Raw genomic sequence first — 22,001 nt, 5'->3', positions numbered from 1 at the left:
AACACAGGTGTGAAATCTGATTTTCCAAACTCATATTTTTGCATTAGGAAGTTATGTAATTACTAATTTTCACAGACTGCACAAATAAACCACAAACATGGACAAGAAGTCATTCCTGTATTCATGAGATACTAATTCTTCACAAATGTATGAAAAATCTTTATAAAATGGCTTGGCCTGCTAATGTTTGCAACATGTTAAATAAAGTTGCTGTCCCTTGTTTAGTGAAGCAAACATAATTAGGTTACAGCATTCTACCTTTGGTGACTATGATAGCAAATTAAGTCAGTATTGAAATACTGACTACTATATATATACATACATACATATATATATATATATATATATATATATATATATATTTATTTAAATACTGGTCTCTTCCAAGCGTATGTTGCCCTCTTTTTTGTAACACAGTAAACTTTGCTCAAAATGCACTCAAATGTAAATCCTTTAACAAACCTAACAATATCTGTAGGCAGAAATTGTTTTTACCTGAGGGAGTGTTTTTCCAGATGTTATTAGTGGCCTCATAGATTGAGGAAGCACACTGACTTGTGCAGTGCCACAAGGCTCCATCTTCACGCCAGTTGTTCTGTGTAATCATGTGAATGAGATCCTTGCGCTTGGAGGCACTCGTTGCATTGTAATTACATGCAATTGCTATGAAGTTGTACTGAAAAGTCAGAGGAATATTTTTAAATTGTTTACACAAATACATTTTATTGGATATGTTTTTTTTTACTTGCCCCTAATAATCATTTTAAAAACCAAATTATATCCTATGTTATTGTGTCATAATATGGAATTAAAATACTTGTTGATCAATCATTTTGTGAAGCTGACATCCATAAGCTAACAGGAAAATACTGATAGTAAAAATGTTAACACAGTATGCATTCATATTTAAAAAGAATGCAATGAATATGTGCCCATTTCACTTCTAACAAAAATACAAATCAAATAGAATTAGATATAGAATGAAATACAATTATTTCAGTGTGTGTGTGATTTGGGTTTTTAACGTAGCTTTAACAGTGTCTGCTGTGTAGCAATTTATACTGATGTATATCACTGGGGCATCATGCCGAAGATATGTAGCATCATGTCCCACCCAGTCACCAGGCTGACCAGTCCTTACACTAATCTCTTAATGCTGAGTGCCCAGTGAGGCAGCTGTAAGTAACATTTTTATAAGTGTTTGGTATGACTCGGCTGAGGTTTGAACCCGTGTCCTCCCACATCTGAGGCAGATGCTCTAACCACTTAGTCCACCAGAGGGGTCAATTATTTGAAGAACTAGGAAAAAGTTAAGTAAGTGTGTGTGTGTATTTGTGTGTGTGTGTGTGTGTGTGATTAGGATTTTTAACACAGCTTTAACAATTTTTCAGTCATATCACTTTGATGTCTGCAGTGTGGCAGTTTATAGTGATGTCAGGTACTGGGGCATCATGCCGCAGACACACAGCATGATGTCCCACCCAGTCACATTATCCTGACACCAGGCCGACCAGTCCTAACACTAACCTCTTAATGCTGAGCACCAAGCAAGGTAGCTATTAGTACCATTTTTGTAAGTCTTTGGTATGACTCAGCCAGGGTTTGAACCCATGACCTCCCACTTCCGAGGCGGACACTCAAACCACTAGGACACCTGAGCAGTCTATCTACCTATGTATGTATGTATGTATATATGTATGGCTTATTGGCAAATCAACAGAATCCTGGCCATACAGAACTGAGTAACTTAAGATATCTGCAAAAAGCACACAAAACAAATACAAAAACAAAGGCTTGAAATCCTTAAAACACAACCAAATTGTTTATAGAAACTAGTCTTTAAAAAACCTCCAATACCTCAGCTGGAACATCACCAGGGGAGTTGCCCCTAAACAAAATTGTTTGCCTCTGATAGTCACTTTTGTGACATGAAGGAGGGTGTACCAGGCCTATTCCACAGCCCTAGGAAGAAATGTAGGGTAGAGTGTGATGGGATGGAAAATAGTACTTCTCATTTGCTGTATCAGTGGAATATGGCATAAAAACCTGTCTGTAACAACCACCCAAATTAATCCATTATAGAAATGTGAAACATAGAATTGTCAGCTAAGTGAAACCTGTTTAAAGGATATGTTAAAAAAGAAAAAACCTGTCCATGAAGGACACTTAGGAATCCTCAGGAAAAGTCCTTATATATATATATATATATATATATATATATATATATATATATATATATATATATATATATATATATATAAATGAACATCTGTCTGATGTGGACAAAGGATTCATATTTGAATGCTGTAAATGACATGATTGCTACATCTTGTGCTTTTCCTTGCAATAACCTTGACCTTTGAGCTAAAAGCGTAATTTTTGCATGGTAAGGTGTGAAACTAGTTAAATAAAGTTTCATCAAGTTTCATTAAACTGGGTTTAAAAAGGGATAGCCTGGATAAGGAAAAGGCCACTGATTTACATTATCCCTTGTTGTGACCTTGACCTTGACCAGGTGATATGACTGACTGAGAGAAATTCACAAGTCAGGATAAATAAAAGGCAAAAATTTCATTAAAAATGTCATCATTGGTTTTAAAGTTACACATGTACATGCACTGATGTCACTAATTTATATTTTCCACAACTGTGACATGGACCTTGAACTAGGGGGCATGGCCATAGTATTACACACTGTCTATACATGACATATAACTGGCTCAAGTTTCAGTAATGTATACTCCAAACAAAGTCAAAGAATAAAATTTTCCTGTGCCATAACCATGTGACCTTGAAGCTAGGGATGGGATGTGGTTAAATATGATAATGTTTCATTAAAATATCTCTACAGTTCAACAGTTATATTCAGGACAATGAGTCATGTCACAAAATAACATATGACCTTGACTTTGAGGTATGGGAAGTGACCATGCCTTGTGAAACACCATCTAGTCAGGATACACAGCTGCCTCTCAAAGTTATTGGATGGACAAGCAAATGTTAATGAATAGATGGATGGAAAACACCATGACTTAATATGCCTGAATTAAGATGTGCATATAAAAAGTTAGATGATTTTGTTAACATAGAGTGGTTGCCTTCTAATGCAGCTGCCCTGTCTGTGATAAAAGAGGTAGTCTTCAGAGCATAGGTGGCCTCTGAATGAGGAAGGGAATAAAGGCAATGTAAATATAGGATGTGTAGGTCTTCGAACAAAAACTGACTGCTCTTGAGGTAGGGCCTCATAAGATTGGATAACAATTTGCCACTGACAAATGTATCAGAGTAAGAACTACATAAAATAATATAATCCTTCTTTGAAAAGAAGACTTAAAATATTTCATGGAATCCTCTGCCATGAAATTTATTGGAGATAAAGTGTATTTGGAGCTATTTAAGCTTTTTTGAGTGGGCTTTAGAATATACTTAAATTTCATGTTGTTTAAACATTTCCTTCAAAACTCTATCTGACCTGAATTTCTATTAAAATGGCATTTTGAAGCAAAATCTGCAAGGAGGAGTTTGTTGTTTGTTTTGGGTTTAATGTCATATTTCAGCGCATAATAGGCAGCCAATATAACTTGTGGAGGAAGAAATGGGGAAAACCTCTGTTACAACCACCACCCATAGGAAGCTACTGGTAAGCTTTCTCACATACCGACATTGGCCAAGTCCAAGATTTGAACCCACATGGACAAAGGTGAGATGGCAGTGATCAGTAAAGGTGAGCACTTTAGACCATTCAACCAACCAGGGCCTTTTCCAAGAGTTGTAAATTCAAGGATGTAAAAGAAAATAAAGAGAGAATTATACTGTTTATTACCTCTTTAGTTGCCTCTCTAGCAAATCTCGAAAAGTAACCAATCAACTTCTGTGAAGGCAAACACCTGTTAACAAACAAAAAAATATAAAAATATGGCCAATTTTGAACATTTAAAAGTGCACAACAAAATAAAATGAAACTTGTAATCCTGTATCATGTATTTTATTTATTTGCTCTTAAAAATTCTGCATTTTTCATATATGAAATGTACTGAGGATATCAAAGTATTTTGAGTATATATATATTGGAGTCATTGGGTTTTTTCATGCTCAAAGAACATTCAAGTTTTCTGAACAGGAGCCATGGTTACTCAATGGTTAGCAGGCTGGACTAATGACAAAGGGTTGCAGGTTTGAATCCTATTGTCAGAACAATCTGGGCTGCTACTGTGGTGTGTTCTTGGTCACTATACTTTACTCCAATTCCTTTTTTGGCACTAAGTTATCTACCTGTGTACCTGTACCATAAAACTCCAAAACAGGCTGATCCTTTTCAGAAATACACTCAATTCAGATACTGATGTGCTCCATCCAGACTGATATACATCATTTTATTTCTGATATAAGTTCTTTTAGTAAAGCATGCATATAAAATGTCATTGATATGTTCTCTAATACTACTGAAAGCATGCTTATAACATGGTGACAACTTGTTAGAATGATTGTGTGTTACATCATTTCTCATGATGCACTTTCTGTGACTCTTGTTACACCCACTACAGATTTGTACACATAATCTAGGGCAAAAAGATAATACACCATAGAAAACAGAAGTTTTTGTGAAAAATCATAGAAATAAATCTACTTTTGCATTCCTAAAGCTGTTCTTTGACTCATCAAAAATAAGAAAAATAGAAATTGGGGAAAATAATGAAAAATATATTTAACTTAAGTTGTAAGCAATAGTTTTTTAATTATTTCACAAACAGACATGCAGAACGCCTGTCTCATGAAACTTTTGAAACTACAAAATCTACAAGCATTCTTTAAAACTCATTTCAACTCAACTGCAAATATTCAGAGACAAAAGAAAAACAAAACAACAACATTCAAGTCATAGGAAAATGAGTTTAATTTATATTTCCTGTATCTTTAGCACTATTTATAAATAATGAAAAATAAATATCTCAAAATATCCACCATACCAAGATTCAGATGAATAAGACATTTTTAAAAGTTATTAGATAGAAATATGAATACAAATAAAGAAGCAATGAGAAATGTGGTAAAAATGTTTTCCTATATAAACAAAAAAAACTTGTCTTGAATGACCACTCCTATATGAGACAACTTTTCCTGAGAGACTGGATTCTGGACGCACAGATTTATCACTGCAATGTGCAACAACCTGTCCTAAGAGGCCTGGATGCATAGATTTATCAATTATAAAGAGTTACAACCTTCCATGAGAAACCACCTATTTTGAGTGACCATGACTCTTTGGTAGAAGGGGTGGTCTTTCAAGACAGGTTTAACTGTATACACAAATTGTAAAGATTTTAAACAAAGATACACCACACCAATGAAAACAGCTCCCCATTCAACTTGATATGAGTTACATTATTCAGAGTAATGTTACTAATGTCGATGTCCAAGATATTAAGAGAATCTATGTTGGGTTGGGGTACGCACTGAGATAAGGAAATCCCATTCAAGGGGTGACAATGTCTACCCATGAGCTTCTGCCAAGGAAGAGACAAAAAAATATATTTTCTGTCCTGGAACATTTCTTGTTGTTGCTGGCATTACCTTTTGTTCTTGAGAGAGTTTTGATTTTTGTAGTAAGTTATGTGTATTGCCTGTGTGTCTAGAACAGTGTTTTGTGTTATAGTTTGTTCCACAAATTTATCCTATCTGTAGCTCAGTAAATTTCCAGGTCATCATCATTAAATCTAGCTACAAGTACCTAATTCATTTCACATGAAATATTTATAAACTGATTAGATACTTTCTGTGACATTTAATGATGCTGACCTGAAAATGTTACAAGTTACAGATATGATCAAATTTGCCATGCTGTGTATAGTTTCTAGCATGATACCAAAGAACTCATCCTCATGTGCATGTGTGTATGTCTCTCTCAAAATGTGTTATCAAAGTTGGAAAGTCTTTACGCTGCTTTATTAGTGATTTTCTTTTCGATATATATCTGCTGATGTTGTCTGATTTTACAACTCTGTCAAGCACAGCAGAGACATCAGTTTCTTTCTTTAAAAGTAGATCCTAGCATGAAGACACCATGACTGAAACAACCTGACTGAGACAAAAGGCTGAGATAACAAAAGTAATGTTAGCCCAGTAGATGACTGAATGCTATTATGGCAGAAAGTGGATTCATTCTGTCAGAGTACAATATGAACTTGAGATCAAGTTTAGTCAAACTGCATAGACTCAATCTGATATCACAAAGTGCCAGTGGATCTGGACCTATGTACTCTGTAAGGAGTATTCAGTTGAACAAACAACACAGGCCCTGATCTGCAGGTGCATTATGTAACAGTGGATCAGGGTCTATGTTGTTTGTATTAAAAGGCACATCTGTGCTGTAACAGACACTTCACCTACCATATTACATTAAATGTTTGTGTAAGAACTGCAGAACTTCAGTGATTACAAAGACAGATGAACACCCTGTAAGCTATTTGTTCTACAAATAGAATCCAATGTGTTTTTCATTATGCAACATTCTTACATTATCAGGAAGACTTTGTTGTAAATGTTTGTTCACATCAGACCCTGCATAATCCCCATAGAACATTAGGCTCTATACTGTTTGCAGTTAGACACGTAGGTAAAATGGTAAATATGATACAGAAATAAATTTTTAAATTCTTCTATTTGGGTCATTTTAACATAACACAGTCTAATATAATTAATCTTATCTCTGTTTAAAGTGGATATTGCTTCAATATTTGATATCAGACTGAATTATTTCAAATTTAGTAAAGTCTGAACAAGTTTTTTGGATGTAGCATAAATCAGGCATTTTTCAAGGACACGGTCAGCTTAATAACACTAAAGTGAGATAGCTTTTAAGGAAAATCTTATTAAAGTTACAGTCTGAGTGCTCACCATGGTGACCAAAACAAAATGGCAGAAGGGTATTGTCGTTTGTGTGTCCCCAGGAGGGGTTTATATTCCCCATCAAATATGTCCAGCAGACTACAGGCCGGGGGTGGCACCTGCTTTTTCAGGAGGCCTTGATTCGCCAGTTTCTTCCCCAACTGGCGCTCATATTCAACTGAATCCTGGTACTTGCAGCATCCCTTCTCTGGCCACCTGGTAGAGAAAACAGGTAATGATTACCATTGACCAGTGCAACAGGTTTATGGATTTTTATACTTCCACTCTGTATGAAAATGAGAACATATATCACAATCTGTATGGACTTTGAGATTATTTAATATCTGTGGAGAAATATATGAAATTTCTGCACAATAAATTTGGAGACAAATTTTTGACTATCAAAAAAATGCACTCTTCATTTTCAAAGTTTTGCTTTTATAATCCTTTGTATGGCAGTTTTTACAAAGTGGAATCAAAATCTTAAGCCATGTCAGATTTAGAAAATGACTTCAAAACCTCATAAAAAAACAAAACTGACAAAAAAACCTATGTATTCAACACAATAAAAGAATAAGTTTTTAAAACCATCTGCTGGCTGACTAACAGATGATCATAAATAGAAAAAATAATATATGATGAAATTCTGCAAGTAAGGACAAATGGCAATAACACTGAATAATTTAATTAATTCAAGTTATATTTATAAAATAATAAAATAAAATACTCACTGAGTATCCTTTTTGTGAATGCTGTGATAACAGTAAAATGAAAATGGTCTGAAATTTTCTGTTAACAGCTCCACTGCATTGGACTCTTCGCTGACTGCCGCAGGTTTGTCTGTCATCGACACAAGGGTCAATCTATGCATTGGCTGTTCTGTACCTAGCTGGTAATGACAAAAGCAAGATACAACTAATTTAACAACTAAAGAGTATGTTGAATATTTCTTTTAAAAATGAAATGAGCTATTATGATACAGCACAATATCTCAGTCAACAGTGGACCGGCTAACAAACCAATTTTTGTTTTTCCAGTTAAAACTTTAAATAGATTCACTCCACAGAAAGCAAATTGTTAAGAAAATTATGTTTCTCTCAAAATATGCACCTGATCACATTAATGTTAGGGATATAAACCTGCTGCCTCCTGAATCCAGCCCTACTAAAAAGATGATAATTAATCTTTTCAGTCTATCTTATAAAAGGCATAAACTCTTGCTCATTACCTCTCCTTGTAACCACCAGGCATTACTAGTTTCGGAATAGATTGTCCAGATACATAGAAGCTGTCATTCAGAAAGCTGGCTGGAATGTGATGGAGCACTCCATAATTTGGTAAATACTTACGAGCTGACATTTAGACAGAACAGAAGACTCCGAACAGAGGACTCAAAATTGGTAAACTGCCAAGGTAAACAAGTAAAAAAAACTTTTGTGAAGTCAGGTGAATACAGACATGAAAGTAGGTATCTGTGATATTGCGACTGATGGCAAACTTGTCCCTTTAGATCGAGACCTATCTTGCCATCTCTATCTTGAACCTCAGTGAAAGAATGAATTTGTTGAAGTATCTCAGGCCTATGATAGACCTCAACATTTGCCATTCTGGTATGGAATAGTCATGAACAGAATCTGGAGACTGGTTTTCATGCAATATCCACTGACAATTTGTCAAGGAGTGATGTATCTCCTGTTAAAGAATTTAACCCTTATCCCAGTCCTTTTTAGAAGGGGAGAGGACGAGGAGGGGTGGGATAAACAAAATGAAATGACTTGGATCACCCAATCATTCTGCAACAATAGACTGCATGAGTGCAACAACCCCTACTAGACTATCTGCAGGTGGTGGGACTGTTGTGTCAGCAGTTCAAGACAGGAGGCCTGAGGGTGGAGAAACTTGGTTTCTTATCTCCCCTGTAGTGGTGCCTACTAAACTGGCTAGACTTTTGTCTGCTGGCATATGGCTGTAATCTGAACAGCACGTGGAATGTAAAAGATCCTTTGTTTGGCTTGCCTATCTTCCATCCAATGAGGTAGGGACAGCTGATTTCTAAAACAAGGATACGGATGTTTTATGGAAGCAAAGCTTAAAACAAGCGGCACCTGGTGGTGACAAGGGTAGGTAATGGGCAAGAATGATTGCCCTTTGTCTCTGAAATGGACAAAAAAGAGGAATTTTCATCTTTTTAATAGGGCTTGATAGCAGGCTTATAACCCTTACATTATAGTGATTGAGGAACATATTTGAAAGAGAATTAGAGAAGACTGGAAAAACAAATAATCACTAACACAACATCACACTTTATGGAAATATCAACAATTATTCCATAATTTTCTTTGCACAACCCAAGAATGAAGCATGCTAACATGTGACATGTCTATAACATCTTGATTTAAATCTGAGTTTATGTCACAGCACCTGCACCATAATACTGACCCATTTCAGCTCATATTTTAATAAAACTCTGATCTGTCTGTCTGATTTCATTTCCAGAATGAAACAATTTCAATAAAGATTTAAATGTGTCACCAGCATCCTCAAAATTTTGTATTCAGCCTTCCAGTTTTGTTATAAACTTGATGTATTATTTACACTTATCTATAGTTAAATACCTTTGACACAAATACCTTTTATTTGCTAAGGACTATTCTATACCATATGCCATTTTGGCATTGGTGAGCTAAAATCAAACTTATTAACTACCAAACCTCCCAACAATATTTCTGATAGAAAAACATGAATTCAATAAAATGCCTGCATGGAAAAGTATGTTCTTAACACTTCTACAGTTGTCTCCTCATAGGAAGGAATATCCTAATTAAGGAAACATTTTAGACCTAATTAATGCCTCTAACAAAGTACAAAGCAACGGTAAGGTTTATCACACAATTTATCCAGCCGAATGCACCAATGAGGCTGTTGGTAAATTTGTGGAAATAACAGTGAGATCAAAGTTAAGAACAGTTTGGAATATTGCCACCCCAGAGAATGAAATCAGAGAAAAAAATCCAGAAATATTGTATGAAACTAATTATTTTTGACTCAAGTGTTGACATGGTTCTTGAAAAATAAAATAAAAATATAAATTTGACTGAATAAAACAGAAAAAGAAAACACAGTGGCATTGACAAGATCAGAGTCACAAAAAATATAGCACGCTATGATAACTGGTTGTTGTAACATCAAAGACCCAGCAGTTTTATCTTGGCATGTTAATTAATGATTAGTATAAATCAATATTTTCCCCTTAAATTTAAAATCCCTGCAAAACAAAATAGTCTATCTGATACAATCAACTACATTAACACACTTGTTTTAAATATAAATTTTTACTAACTTAGGCTGCATGGAATGACTCCATTTTCAATCATAAAACCCCACATATGATAAAGAGAAACCTCAAGTACTTTCTAGAAATCTGATTTATGTGAACATGCAACTTGACTTTTTGTCCTACCTTGATTCTGACTGTTCTTACTCCATCATGCAGAGGACTGCCATACTGTTTGCCATCAATAAGGACTTTAAATCCAGATAGCTGCAAATCAGGGTTAGACTGGGGACACTGCCAGCTAACATGAGCTATCAACTGACCCGTAAAGTTATCTAATGCTGAGAAGCATTCTTCGAGTAGTTCTTCTATCCGTGTCAGAGTGTGTGCTGCCTCTATCACATCCTACATAAGAAATACAATCTAGATTTCAGTACAAGTTACATATCTTGACTTCAACTATGAATCACATATTTACTATGTTTTATAACACATGTATGTATGTATGTATGTATGTATGTATGTATGTATGTTTTATAATACACAAACATGTACACACGCGTGTATAAACATTTTTTTATAGAGTTTTAACAATGCACCAGTACAACACTAGTCAAACAGAGCTGAATAAAAGTTCTAAAAATGTGATGGTAAAATTGCAAAGCATGCTTTAAAAAAAATGCTTCCAAACAGTTTAACAAAAAATTAAAGATAAAAGGCAAATGCATGATATGCAAAACAAAAGTCTTAACATCTCAGTACATAAGCTTATTACCTAAAGTCATATTATCTTATTGTTTTACTTTAAAACAGCAAGCAATGCTAAAAACATTTAATGATAAACTTCAACCTTTTTTCCATTATGAAATATGCTTTCTGATTCAGCAGGTGAGAAAGACAAGACAGGAGCTGCTGGCATATCACAGCATAAGCCTTACATCAAAGAGTTCATTTTGATGCAGCAACTGATGTAGAGGGTATGTGACTTTGAAATACATCAATTAACATTGGTGATGATTCACAAAAGTAATTTCTACATCTCCCTACAAGAACATGTTGGAGTTCATGAAGGCTTGCACTTATTTTAACACTTACTTTATCTTTCTCTGCTTTAAGAGGATGAGTCAAGGCACCAATTTGCTTCAGCTTATGTCCAACTTGTCGTATCAACCTGTAAAAAAATAGGACTTTCAATAACAGGCAACAATCATCGAGTTTATAATTAAAGAGAAGAATATCACAATTATTTTCTAAATTGGAATTAACCATATGACCACTGTGAAGGTATAATACAAATCATGTCATAAAAGCACTTTTAAAACACTGTAAGAATACACTTATAATTCTTCATAGTGTTAATTAACAATTTTGGAAATATGTAATGATAAGGCTTTAAAAAATCCTGAAATTATGGTGTAATTTTTTTCCAAGAGTATTAAGTTAAATATTTCTCTTACCTATCTCTCTTATTGACTAGATCACATGTGATTTTCTCCAACTGTCTTCTCTCCTCCAGTCCCACTACTGTGGCTGTCACCCTGGGAGGGTCAGGGGCTGGAGCTGGTTGTAGGGATATGCGATCTGAACATATTACTTCACTAGTACCATACAACTGCAATGGAATGTACAAATTTGGTGTAACCCCAACAGGAAGTCTATTATTTCTTTTGACTAAACAAACTGGAATATAATGAGCATGGATGATCTGCCATTGAAACTGTCCTTATCTGTGGTCTATATCTGATGTCAAGTTTCTGAAGCAGTGAAATATATTGATATTTCTCTCTCTCTCAAGAATTAGTAAACCCAATTTTTTGTTTAGCAATACAACCTTTCTAAGACACACACACACACACATTAAAACCCAACCTAACTACCAACACTCTCATACTGAGACTGTCCCACTATAATCATTGAAAATCTAGATTTCTTTCATCAGTATTTCACATATATAATAAGAAAACACTAAACTGAACTTACATGTACCTCTATATAACTAGTAAGAAAACACTAAATTGAACTTACATGAACTTCTACATAACTAGTAAGAAAATACTAAACTGAACTTTCATGGCCCTCTACTTAGATGAAAAGATCCACTAAACCTCCAATGAACCTCCATTGATAATTAAAACAAATGAATTGCACTTCCATGAACCTCCACACAGATAATATGAAAACACTAAACTGAACTTCCATGAACCTCCACACAAATATGAAAACACTAAACTGAACTTCCATGAACCTACACACAGATAATATAAAACACTAAAATGAACTTCCATGAACCTCCACACAGATAATATGAAAACACTAAACTGAACTTCCATGAACCTCCACAGATATGAAATCCCTAAACTGAACTTCATGAACCTCCACACATATAATATGAAAACACTAAACTGAACTTCCATGAACCTCCACACAGATAATATGAAATACTAAACAGAACTTCCATGAACCTCCACACAGATAATATGAAAACACTAAACTGAACTTCCATGAACCCCCACACAGATGATATGAAATACTAAATAGAACTTCCATGAACCTTCACACAAATATGAAACACTAAACTGAACTTCCATGAACCTCCACAAAGATAATATGAAATCCCTAAACTGAACTTCCATGAACCTCCACACAGATAATATGAAAACACTAAACTGAACTTCCATGAACCTACACACAGATAATATGAAATACTAAACAGAACTTCCATGAACCTCCACACAGATATGAAACACTAAACTGAACTTCCATGAACCTCCACACAGATAATATGAAATCCCTAAACTGAACTTCCATGAACCTCCACACAGATAATATGAAATCCCTAAACTGAACTTCCATGAACCTCCACACAGATAATATGAAACACTAAACTGAACTTCCATGAACCTCCACACAGATAATATGAAAACACTAAACTGAACTTCCATGAACCTCCACACAAATATGAAATCCCTAAACTGAACTTCATGAACCTCCACACAGATAATATGAAACACTAAACTGAACTTGCATGAACCTCCACACAGATACAAAAACACTAAACTGAATTTCCATGAACCTCCACACAGATAATATGAAACACTAAACTGAACTTGCATGAACCTCCACACAAATAATAAGAAAATAGTAAATTGAACTTATAAAAACTTCCAAAACGATAAGACAACACTAAACTGAATTTACACGAACCTCCACACAGATAAAAAAAAACAATAAATAGAACTAACATAAAAATCCACATAGATATTAAGAAAACTGATCTTCCATGAACCTTCACATACATAATAATAAAGCACTAAATTGAGCTAACATAAACCTCCACATAGATAAAAAAACAACTAAACTTACATGAACCTCCACACAGATATTGTAGTTTCCTGGCTTGATGCTTTTGAACTCCACCTCCCGGGTATCAGGATGAACAGGGGCAATACTCTGCACAACCTTTTCTGTGTCCTCCTCACTACACACAACCTGATGCAAACAGAATGAAATTCTCATTAGAACATTACCTGCAATACTACCAATGAAGCTTAGAAATATGCATACCTGCTATACTTCCATGCAGTGTTTGGGGTGTTTGAGACTCAAAGTGTGTCTTGTGGTCCCAAAGTTTGTGGGGTTTATTGCCATTTTTTAGCACTATATATGATAGCCAGTATATTTGGCAGAGGAACGCAGAAGGACCGTGGCAAGAACCAGTAGCCCATGGGAAGTGATTGGAAGGCTTTCTCACATATCTATGTTGGTTGATCTGAGACTCGAACTCATACAGTCAGAGGTGAGATGTGTCAGTACTCTGTTCCTGGGTTCTTCTTCCACCAATTATACTGGCTGCCATATATAGCCTATCTTGCACTGAGAAATGGCATTAAATACAAAACAACAGTTACTAATGGAGTCATACTGCAGTCCTCTAAGTATTCTTCAATACAAAACAACAGTTACTAATGGAGTCATACTGCAGTCCTCTAAGTATTCTTCAATACAAAACAACAGTTACTAATGGAGTCATACTGCAGTCCTCTAAGTATTCTTCAATACAAAACAACCCAAATATTGTCTGTCAGTTAAGTAATCTGTGCAGTAATGGTCATTACTATCTGAATGGCTTTACCTTTTAACTGCCTCTATAAAAATCAAATGTATAAACTGCCTCATTGTGTTAGTTTTCCATGAGTATAAAGTATGATTATTGTTATTCTGACTACAATTCATGGGCATATATCATGTTGCAAACAAAGGTCTCTTTTAACAAAAATAATATTACTGAAAATCATGTTTTTATAAACATAACCGTGAAGAGGCTTTGGAAGTCTAAAATCAAGATTTTCATAATTTTCTACCATGTACAAGTGTGTCCATACAACACCAATGCCCCATGCCTATATGATGCATATGCAACCGTCCCCTCCCCATACAAACAAAATGGATAAATGCAGTATCAGAAAACTTCATCAAGGTCAACAACATATTATTTTTGGCCATTACTTTGTTGCACATTTAAATATCTTTGCATGATGATTTTGGGTTATATAGATACATTTCTTTATATGAAGTATATAATACATTTTAAGTGTATTAAATCTGGTCAAGGTAATATCTGTTGGTTCTGTCATTCAGATTTACTTACCCTATAGTGTTTGACTTTGACCCCTTCTGTGAGGTAAGGATCATCTCAGCCAACCTTCTGTCATGCAGATTTACCTACCCTATAGTGTTTGACTTTGACCCCTTCTGTGAGGTAAGGATCATCCCAGCCAACCTTCTGTCATGCAGATTTACTTACCCTATAGTGTTTGACTTTGACCCCTTCTGTGAGGTAAGGATCATCCCAGCCAACCCTGAGGCTAGAATTGGAGAAAGTGGGGAGACGGCGAATGTTGGGAGGTTTGACTCCTGGCCATACAACCACTAATGGATCTGATGGTTTGCTGTTCAGGTTCTCTATTGCTGTCAGGGCCTACAAAGTTGAACACAGACTGTGAAAGTGAAATACACAAAACTAGATTATATATATTTTTAAAAACAAGAACCTACTACAGACCAGAATATCTGATTGAAAAAAGTTCTAAAACTTTTAAAACTGTTAAGTTCACTATAAATATCTAATGAGCTAAATTTTAAATACTCATATAAACATGTGTATCAAATTTAATTAGTCTATCTTAAGCAGTTTTTTTTAACTGAACTAATCCAGAGTTAATAAATGTGTAAAACCATAATTTTTAAAGTTAAAATTTGCTATAATACCAACTTAAAAATGTAATCAGTTCATCTACATATGCATATAATAAAATGCCTGCTGAATTTCATTTGTCTTTGCTGAATGCATTCTGCACAATGATAACAAGTTTCTCCTGACAGATGGACACAAATTACAACACAAATATAGACAAGACAGAATCAAGATGACCTACTGGAAGCATTGGGGGCCAAAAAGACAACAGCTTAAAAAGTTGAATTGTCACATAGACAACTTTACAAAAAGCAGTAAATTTCAGGGTTTTTATAATGGAATTTCAAAGCAGTCCTCAATGTCTTTCAGATGGAAAGCAGTTTGAATGACAAACTCCTGGGACAGAAGCTTTAATAATGTCATAACTTAAGAAGAAAAATATTTGTTCCTTTTTCCTGGTTTTAATACTTTTAACACACTAGACCATCTGCACTGAATGTGGCACAAGGGAGATTTAATAATGATGATTACAATCTTCTCTATTTTACAATCATTGACATTTTTTTGTCATTAATCAGAAAACACTTGAACTCTGTTTGTCTGGACATAATTGTTGTATGTTAAGGAGAAACAAAAAATATTGAGTTTAGTACAGTATTTCTCCCAAGATAGGATCAGGGAGTCAGCCTAATAAAGTTCTGGGGAAGGGGGGCTTATAATCAGAAGGTGGGGTTTGCTTGTCATCAAACATAGGCTTGTCATCACATGAATAATAATGCTTGTGGATTTTGTTTTTGGCACCATCTTGATAAATGAATGATACAGATCCATATACAAATTATGCATAATTCAATACCTTTTGACAATACACTCACCTGCACTTGGAATGAGTATTCCTGGCACCACTTGCCATGTGTGAAGGTGTAGGTCTGCTGATCTGCATTGAGGATTGCCTCCACAATACCATTAACATAAACCTTATATCCACTGATCAGAGCATCACCATATGTCATCGGCTTCTCCCACTGTACCGCAATGTAACGGAAATTACAAGCCCTGGAAAGGATCAGCAGAATATCCATCATGTAATTCCAAGAACAGTCTTATGAATTAGACCAAGGAAAATTCCTAATTTTAATGAGTAATTCTGTCTCAGGAGAAAATTCATAATAAATTAGGAATGCATCAATATGATAAGTTATTGCCCCAGCCAATATCTCTGTGTCACTGAAGAAAGCTTGGTTCTATATACAAATGCAAATGTTTGCATCAAAACAACGGCTTGAACTCCATTAACCTCTTGGCTTTCAACAGAGTACAATTAGGCAGCTTTGTTGAAGTAACGTTAAATGCACAAAGAGTAAAACAATGTTATAATTGTTCAGTTTATTATTTCAAAAGAAAAGAAATGCTGATAAGCAAACGATCTCTCCTATCTCAATCTCAAAAGCCCAACCCCTGTGCAGTGAAGCACAACAGAAAGATGGAAAAGATGACAGTCAACCCAGGATGATTGAGTTTCACATGCTAACCACTGAGCCTCCAGACAGATGGATGGACACATGATCAATCTATATGTCAGAGCTGCTGTGAACTCCAGTCAAAAATTATAGAGACAATACATTAAGCTCCTACCTAACTGAGAGAGTGGGAGCATCTGGGGGTGCAGATGTCTGGATGGTCAACTGTTTGGAGCGCTCCCTGACGTTTCCATCCTTATCAATAACTACCAGCCTTACAAAGTGGGTGGTCCCAGGCAGGCACTTAGTGATCACACAGTTATTGTCCTTATTTGACAACTTCACTTCTCTTTCCTGCAAAAAGAAAACATTTGGCTATTACCACCTATTTTAGAGTCCGATATTTTGGTTCATATACTCTCTATATTCTTGCATATCGGTAGAGTCTAACTGCAAAAAACATAGACTCTGATCTACAGTTTCATAAGGTGCCAGCATCTCAGGGTCTATGTTGTTTGTTCTACTGATTACTTTTTACACACTACTCAGACCCAAATCTGCTGGTGCATTATGGGATAGTAGATCTGGATCTGTGCAGTTTGCAAATGGACTGGGCTTATAAGTGAGTTCATATGATACTTATGGTGGATACCATTTTGCGTAAACAACTGCCAAAATGTTCCGATTTTAAAAAAAAAAGAATTTAAAAAAAAATCCCAACAAGTATATAAAGGATGTTTATTTGGAAATAGGAAGTTCTTCATTATATATGGAAATCTGATAAATGTAATCTGTGCTGAACACATTTCCATGTATGTGCACAATTACTATATTCTGCTTAATATATCAACCTGCCACCTCTTTTAATAAAAAGGGCCTACTTTTAAATTATTTACATTATTTACATCCAATACAGGAATAAACACTAAAGCATGAAACATAAATCACTCTGATCTACTTTGCCACCAGTTAGAAATGGTTCCAAGACTAAAAGGAAAACTCAACATCAAAGCCTGTGGTTATAATGGTAATGACATCAACAAAACTGATGGAATGATGATAAGCTATGTCTAACCTATTGCTTTACTGGCAAGGAAATTTCTACATCATTGCTTTAGGTCATACTCACAGCTGGCTGTGCAACACTACTCCACTGAACTTTGTAACATCCAATTCCCTCTGTCTCCATAAAGCTGCTCCAGTCCAAATGGACTGAGGTCTCTGTGACCTTCACAACCTTAACTGGAATCTCTTGATCATCAAGCTGTGACCAGTCTTCAGCTGCTCCAGCCCTCGGGGAGTGAAGTGAGGTGTCATTAAGGAGTGTGTTTGATCTTGATGAATCACTGTATTCTCGATTGGCACTTACAGCCACCAAGTTGACCTTGTATGTTCTGTGTACAGAAAAATTATGTCAATAACACACTATTTGTGCACTTGTTTTAATTTTTTTTAAAAGGTGCTTTCACCTTAGTATTGGCTATATTATGCTGAGTAATTGTGAGCTCATGGCCTTTCCTTAGGACAAACTGACCCAGTCTGGCAGGTATTCAACCTATAACCTTTGGATTATGAGACTGAAACTCTAAGTAATTGTCACTCACTCTATTTTAAATAATGTGATAATTATTGACTGAATTATTATAAAACATAAGAAATTATATATAATGAAGAATTAGTTTTAATTACATTATGAGAAAATCTAAATATATTTAGTTAAATATTACAATTGCATAGCATCTATGCTCACTTATAAGATTAGTATAACTGCAAACTGCACAGACCATGATCTGTCAATGCATAATGCATAGGCAGATCTGGGTCTATGCAGTTTGTTAGGATTTTAATCAGCAGAATATACAACAAAGACACTGATCTGCAGTTGCATGATGCTATGGCAGATCAGGATCTTTGGGGTTTTTTGCGGTTTGATTTGACTTATAAGTGAGTATATATGGAAACAATTCCATAAATTGTTCCTTTTGTTGTTGTTGTTGTGGGGTTTAATGCCATTTTTCAGCACATGATAGGCTATACATGGCGGCCAGTATTAATGGTGGAGGAAGAACCTGGAAAAACCCCGGAAAGAACCACCGACCCACGAGAAGCTACTGGCAAGCTTTCTCACATACCCACAGTGGCCTAACCCAAGACTCAAACCCATGAAGAAGTGAGACAGCACTTTGGGATTTTTCTTTTTAAGTAACCTTCCATCCTTAATACAAGATTCAGTATTAAATGAAAAGAAAAAAAGCCCAGTGTTCAATCCATTAAAACAGATTTATATAAATGCCAGTTATAAATGCAAAATTCCTATGCACTTTTATCCCAAGACAGGTAAGCGAGAAACACAAAAATAGGAAGACTCTTCAACAAAATAATTAAAGCAGATAGTAAACAAATTTGTACAGGGCCCCCAAGTGACCAAGTGGTCTAAAGCGCTCACCATTACAAATCATTTTCATCTCACCTCTGTCTGCATGGGTTCGAGTTACAGGTTCAGCCAATGTAGGTATGTGAGAAAGCTTGCCAGTAGCTTCTCGTGGGTCAGTGGTTCTTTTCGGGGTTTTTCCAGGTTCGTCCTCCACCATTTATACTGGCCGCCACATATTGCCTATCTTGTGCAGTAAAATGGCATTAAACCCTACAACAACAACAACCAAATTTTCGCATTTAAATGCATAAACAAATGAAGGCAGAGTAGACTCTATATTAACTTGTTATCTACTCTTTTCCATGTTATTCATGTGAGCTAACTACTGGTAATACAGAGACATAGGAATTAAGAACAATCACAATATTACAAAAGTAGCAAAAAATAGTTGATCTGCCTCACCTATTTGGTTTGCAAGGTATCACAGCTTTTCTATGTGTGTGTGTCAACTCTTTGCCAGCTTTCTTGTCATTCAGATATACCTGAAATATAACATTTTCTACATTTGTAATTAAGATTGTTTTTTAAATTGAACTTGTCATTTCAATTAAATGACATACTGCTATATATAGTTCATCCATCAAGTGGATGAGGACCACTTTAGTCATCCAGTGTTATACTGTGAAACCCATTTTTCTTCAAGTCACAATGATCTTGACCTTTGACATTTTGTATGTGGCCTAAATCTAGTTATTATGCAAAAACCATATCTTTCTTTCAGCTGCAATGACCTTGAACTGTGACCTTTTTATCCCCATATCAATAGGCTCCTTCCTTACCCCAAATACATACTCTCCATGATATTTGGTTCAGGTTTGTGAAGTAGAACTAATATTATTGTGTGGGAAACATTTTTCTTCATTTGTTCACAATGATGTTTTGCTTTCACCTATTGACTTTGAAATTTATAAGCTTCTTTTTATTCCAAGTGCATGCGATCCACAAAGATGGATCCAGGTATGTGTTCTAGAAGTAATGTTACTGTAAATAAACCACTTTGCTTCTTTCAGTCACAGTGATTTAAACTTAATCTTTTGAACTAAATTCAATAGGCTTCTCTCTCACCCCAAATGCAATCTATCTATAAACTGTGGTGGAGGTAAATGCTGTAGAACTTAATTTTTTGTGAAGAAAAAACGTTAACATACAGGGTCATAAAAACAATATGTCAGGCAAAATGGCAGACATAAAAAAATGCTTTTTCTGAGAACAATGAATATTAAAACAAACAACCAAAAGGTATGAAATCAAATTTAACATATTCTGTTTTAAAACTATTTTAAACAGTGAACAAAGAAATGAAAATATTTCAAATTACAAAATGTTAGTTTATACCACCTGAGGAAGAAAAATTTTAAAAGCAGTTTAATTAGCTGCATACTAGAACTCATTACCTGATATCCTCTTATTTTCACCTCTCCATATAGTCTAGGCTCACCCCACTCTATGACAAACTCTTCAGGACTGGAAGAGTGAAGGAAAATCTCAGGGGCATCTGGTGGCCCAGGTATCATGATTTGGACATTCTGTGGAGCCTGGGCCAGTGTCTCAGTGTAGTAGATAGGCTCCACCTGGATGTTGTACACTGTCCTGGAATAATGTGTAAATATTTTCTCAGCCTGTTATATATTTTACAGAAATTAAATATAAATAGTTGTATTAAATAATTAAAATATATTGGCACATGTATGAATTACCATGCATACCTGAGATCATTCTCACTACAATGGCAAATAATGGCTCCAAACTTTGTATCTTGTAATGGAACTTAATTCTGCATGACATCTTAAGATTTATGAAAAGCTCAAAAACAGTGATATGATGTTTAGAATTGCACATATCATGACTTTACTTTTCTCAGCTCTAGAAAGGAGGTCAACAATAGCCACTCCAAAAAGGAAAGTATTGCCATGGTAACCGGGTACAATTTCAATCATGCAGCCTAGAACATAGCATTTGTCATTGTTATTTTATGTCTTTTTAATCATACTTTTAACATGTTATGGCTATATCTTGTTCAGGAAATGGAAGCTACATGGCAAGGGCATCTCTCAAAGACTCACAGAGGCAGCCAACCCAGGATATCCTGGAGCCTTGGATTTGGAATCCACTCAACCATGAATCAACTCAACCAAACATCCACTCAACCAAATATTCGCTCAACCAACAGAGCTGTTGGATCTCCCACAATTTTTAAATTTAAGTGCAAACTGGCCATAAGACACATACCAAGAACCCTGCTTGTGTGCTCACTAAATACAAAAATGTATGAAATGAGTTTTATAATCCTGTCTGAAAAAAGATGTATTCAACATTTGTTTTCTTTTTTAAATGCAAAGAGCACAAGTGGAAGATCGTTGCTATAAAATAAAAATACAATTTTTATTAAATAATCTGCTAGAAAAAAATGGGCACTATAACTTACCTGTGAGAAAGTATATTTAATGGATTGATATGTGTATATGTATAGGGTTTAACAACATTTCAGCATAATCTTAGCCATAATGTGCCTGCAAAAAGTTCTTTCAAAAATGTAAAAGTTGCAAAATTACACTTTATAGAAAACCTTCCAAACAAATGTTAGGTTATAGTCCAAGAAGATAAAGGATAAAAAGATACATTGTTACAATTCTTTTGAAAAGTATATAAACTAAACAGTAAAATAAACAGACAAAATTCTTAAAAACTAAAATAATAATGGTTTGGTAATGTAGTCGGGGAAAAAAATATGTCTGAAAGCTTTCAAAGTGAACA

At 35.0% G+C, this 22,001-nt stretch overlaps 1 protein-coding gene across 1 annotated transcript in view; it reads right to left on the bottom strand.

The window, feature by feature from the left end:
* LOC149787886 (uncharacterized) overlaps positions 1 to 22,001 on the bottom strand; it is a 227,682-nt gene that overhangs the window by 9,095 nt on the left and 196,586 nt on the right. The window contains exons 48-61 of the mRNA XM_089974127.1: positions 20,642 to 20,837; positions 19,650 to 19,729; positions 17,943 to 18,207; positions 16,989 to 17,167; positions 16,229 to 16,409; positions 14,964 to 15,137; positions 13,523 to 13,648; positions 11,617 to 11,771; positions 11,255 to 11,330; positions 10,346 to 10,564; positions 7,617 to 7,774; positions 6,895 to 7,101; positions 3,824 to 3,887; positions 496 to 676 (exon numbers count right to left, since the gene is read on the bottom strand). Of these exons, the coding sequence (XP_089830253.1) occupies positions 496 to 676; positions 3,824 to 3,887; positions 6,895 to 7,101; positions 7,617 to 7,774; positions 10,346 to 10,564; positions 11,255 to 11,330; positions 11,617 to 11,771; positions 13,523 to 13,648; positions 14,964 to 15,137; positions 16,229 to 16,409; positions 16,989 to 17,167; positions 17,943 to 18,207; positions 19,650 to 19,729; positions 20,642 to 20,837 (2,261 nt within the window). The remainder of the gene's footprint in view (positions 1 to 495; positions 677 to 3,823; positions 3,888 to 6,894; positions 7,102 to 7,616; positions 7,775 to 10,345; positions 10,565 to 11,254; positions 11,331 to 11,616; positions 11,772 to 13,522; positions 13,649 to 14,963; positions 15,138 to 16,228; positions 16,410 to 16,988; positions 17,168 to 17,942; positions 18,208 to 19,649; positions 19,730 to 20,641; positions 20,838 to 22,001) is intronic.

The sequence above is a fragment of the Sinohyriopsis cumingii genome, chromosome 11 (genome assembly GCF_028554795.1).
Source record: "Sinohyriopsis cumingii isolate HCF-2022 chromosome 11, ASM2855479v2, whole genome shotgun sequence".
Lineage (NCBI taxonomy): Eukaryota > Metazoa > Mollusca > Bivalvia > Unionida > Unionidae > Sinohyriopsis > Sinohyriopsis cumingii.
The sequence above is the reverse complement of the archived record's forward strand: the minus strand, read 5'-3'. Positions and strand labels throughout refer to the sequence as shown.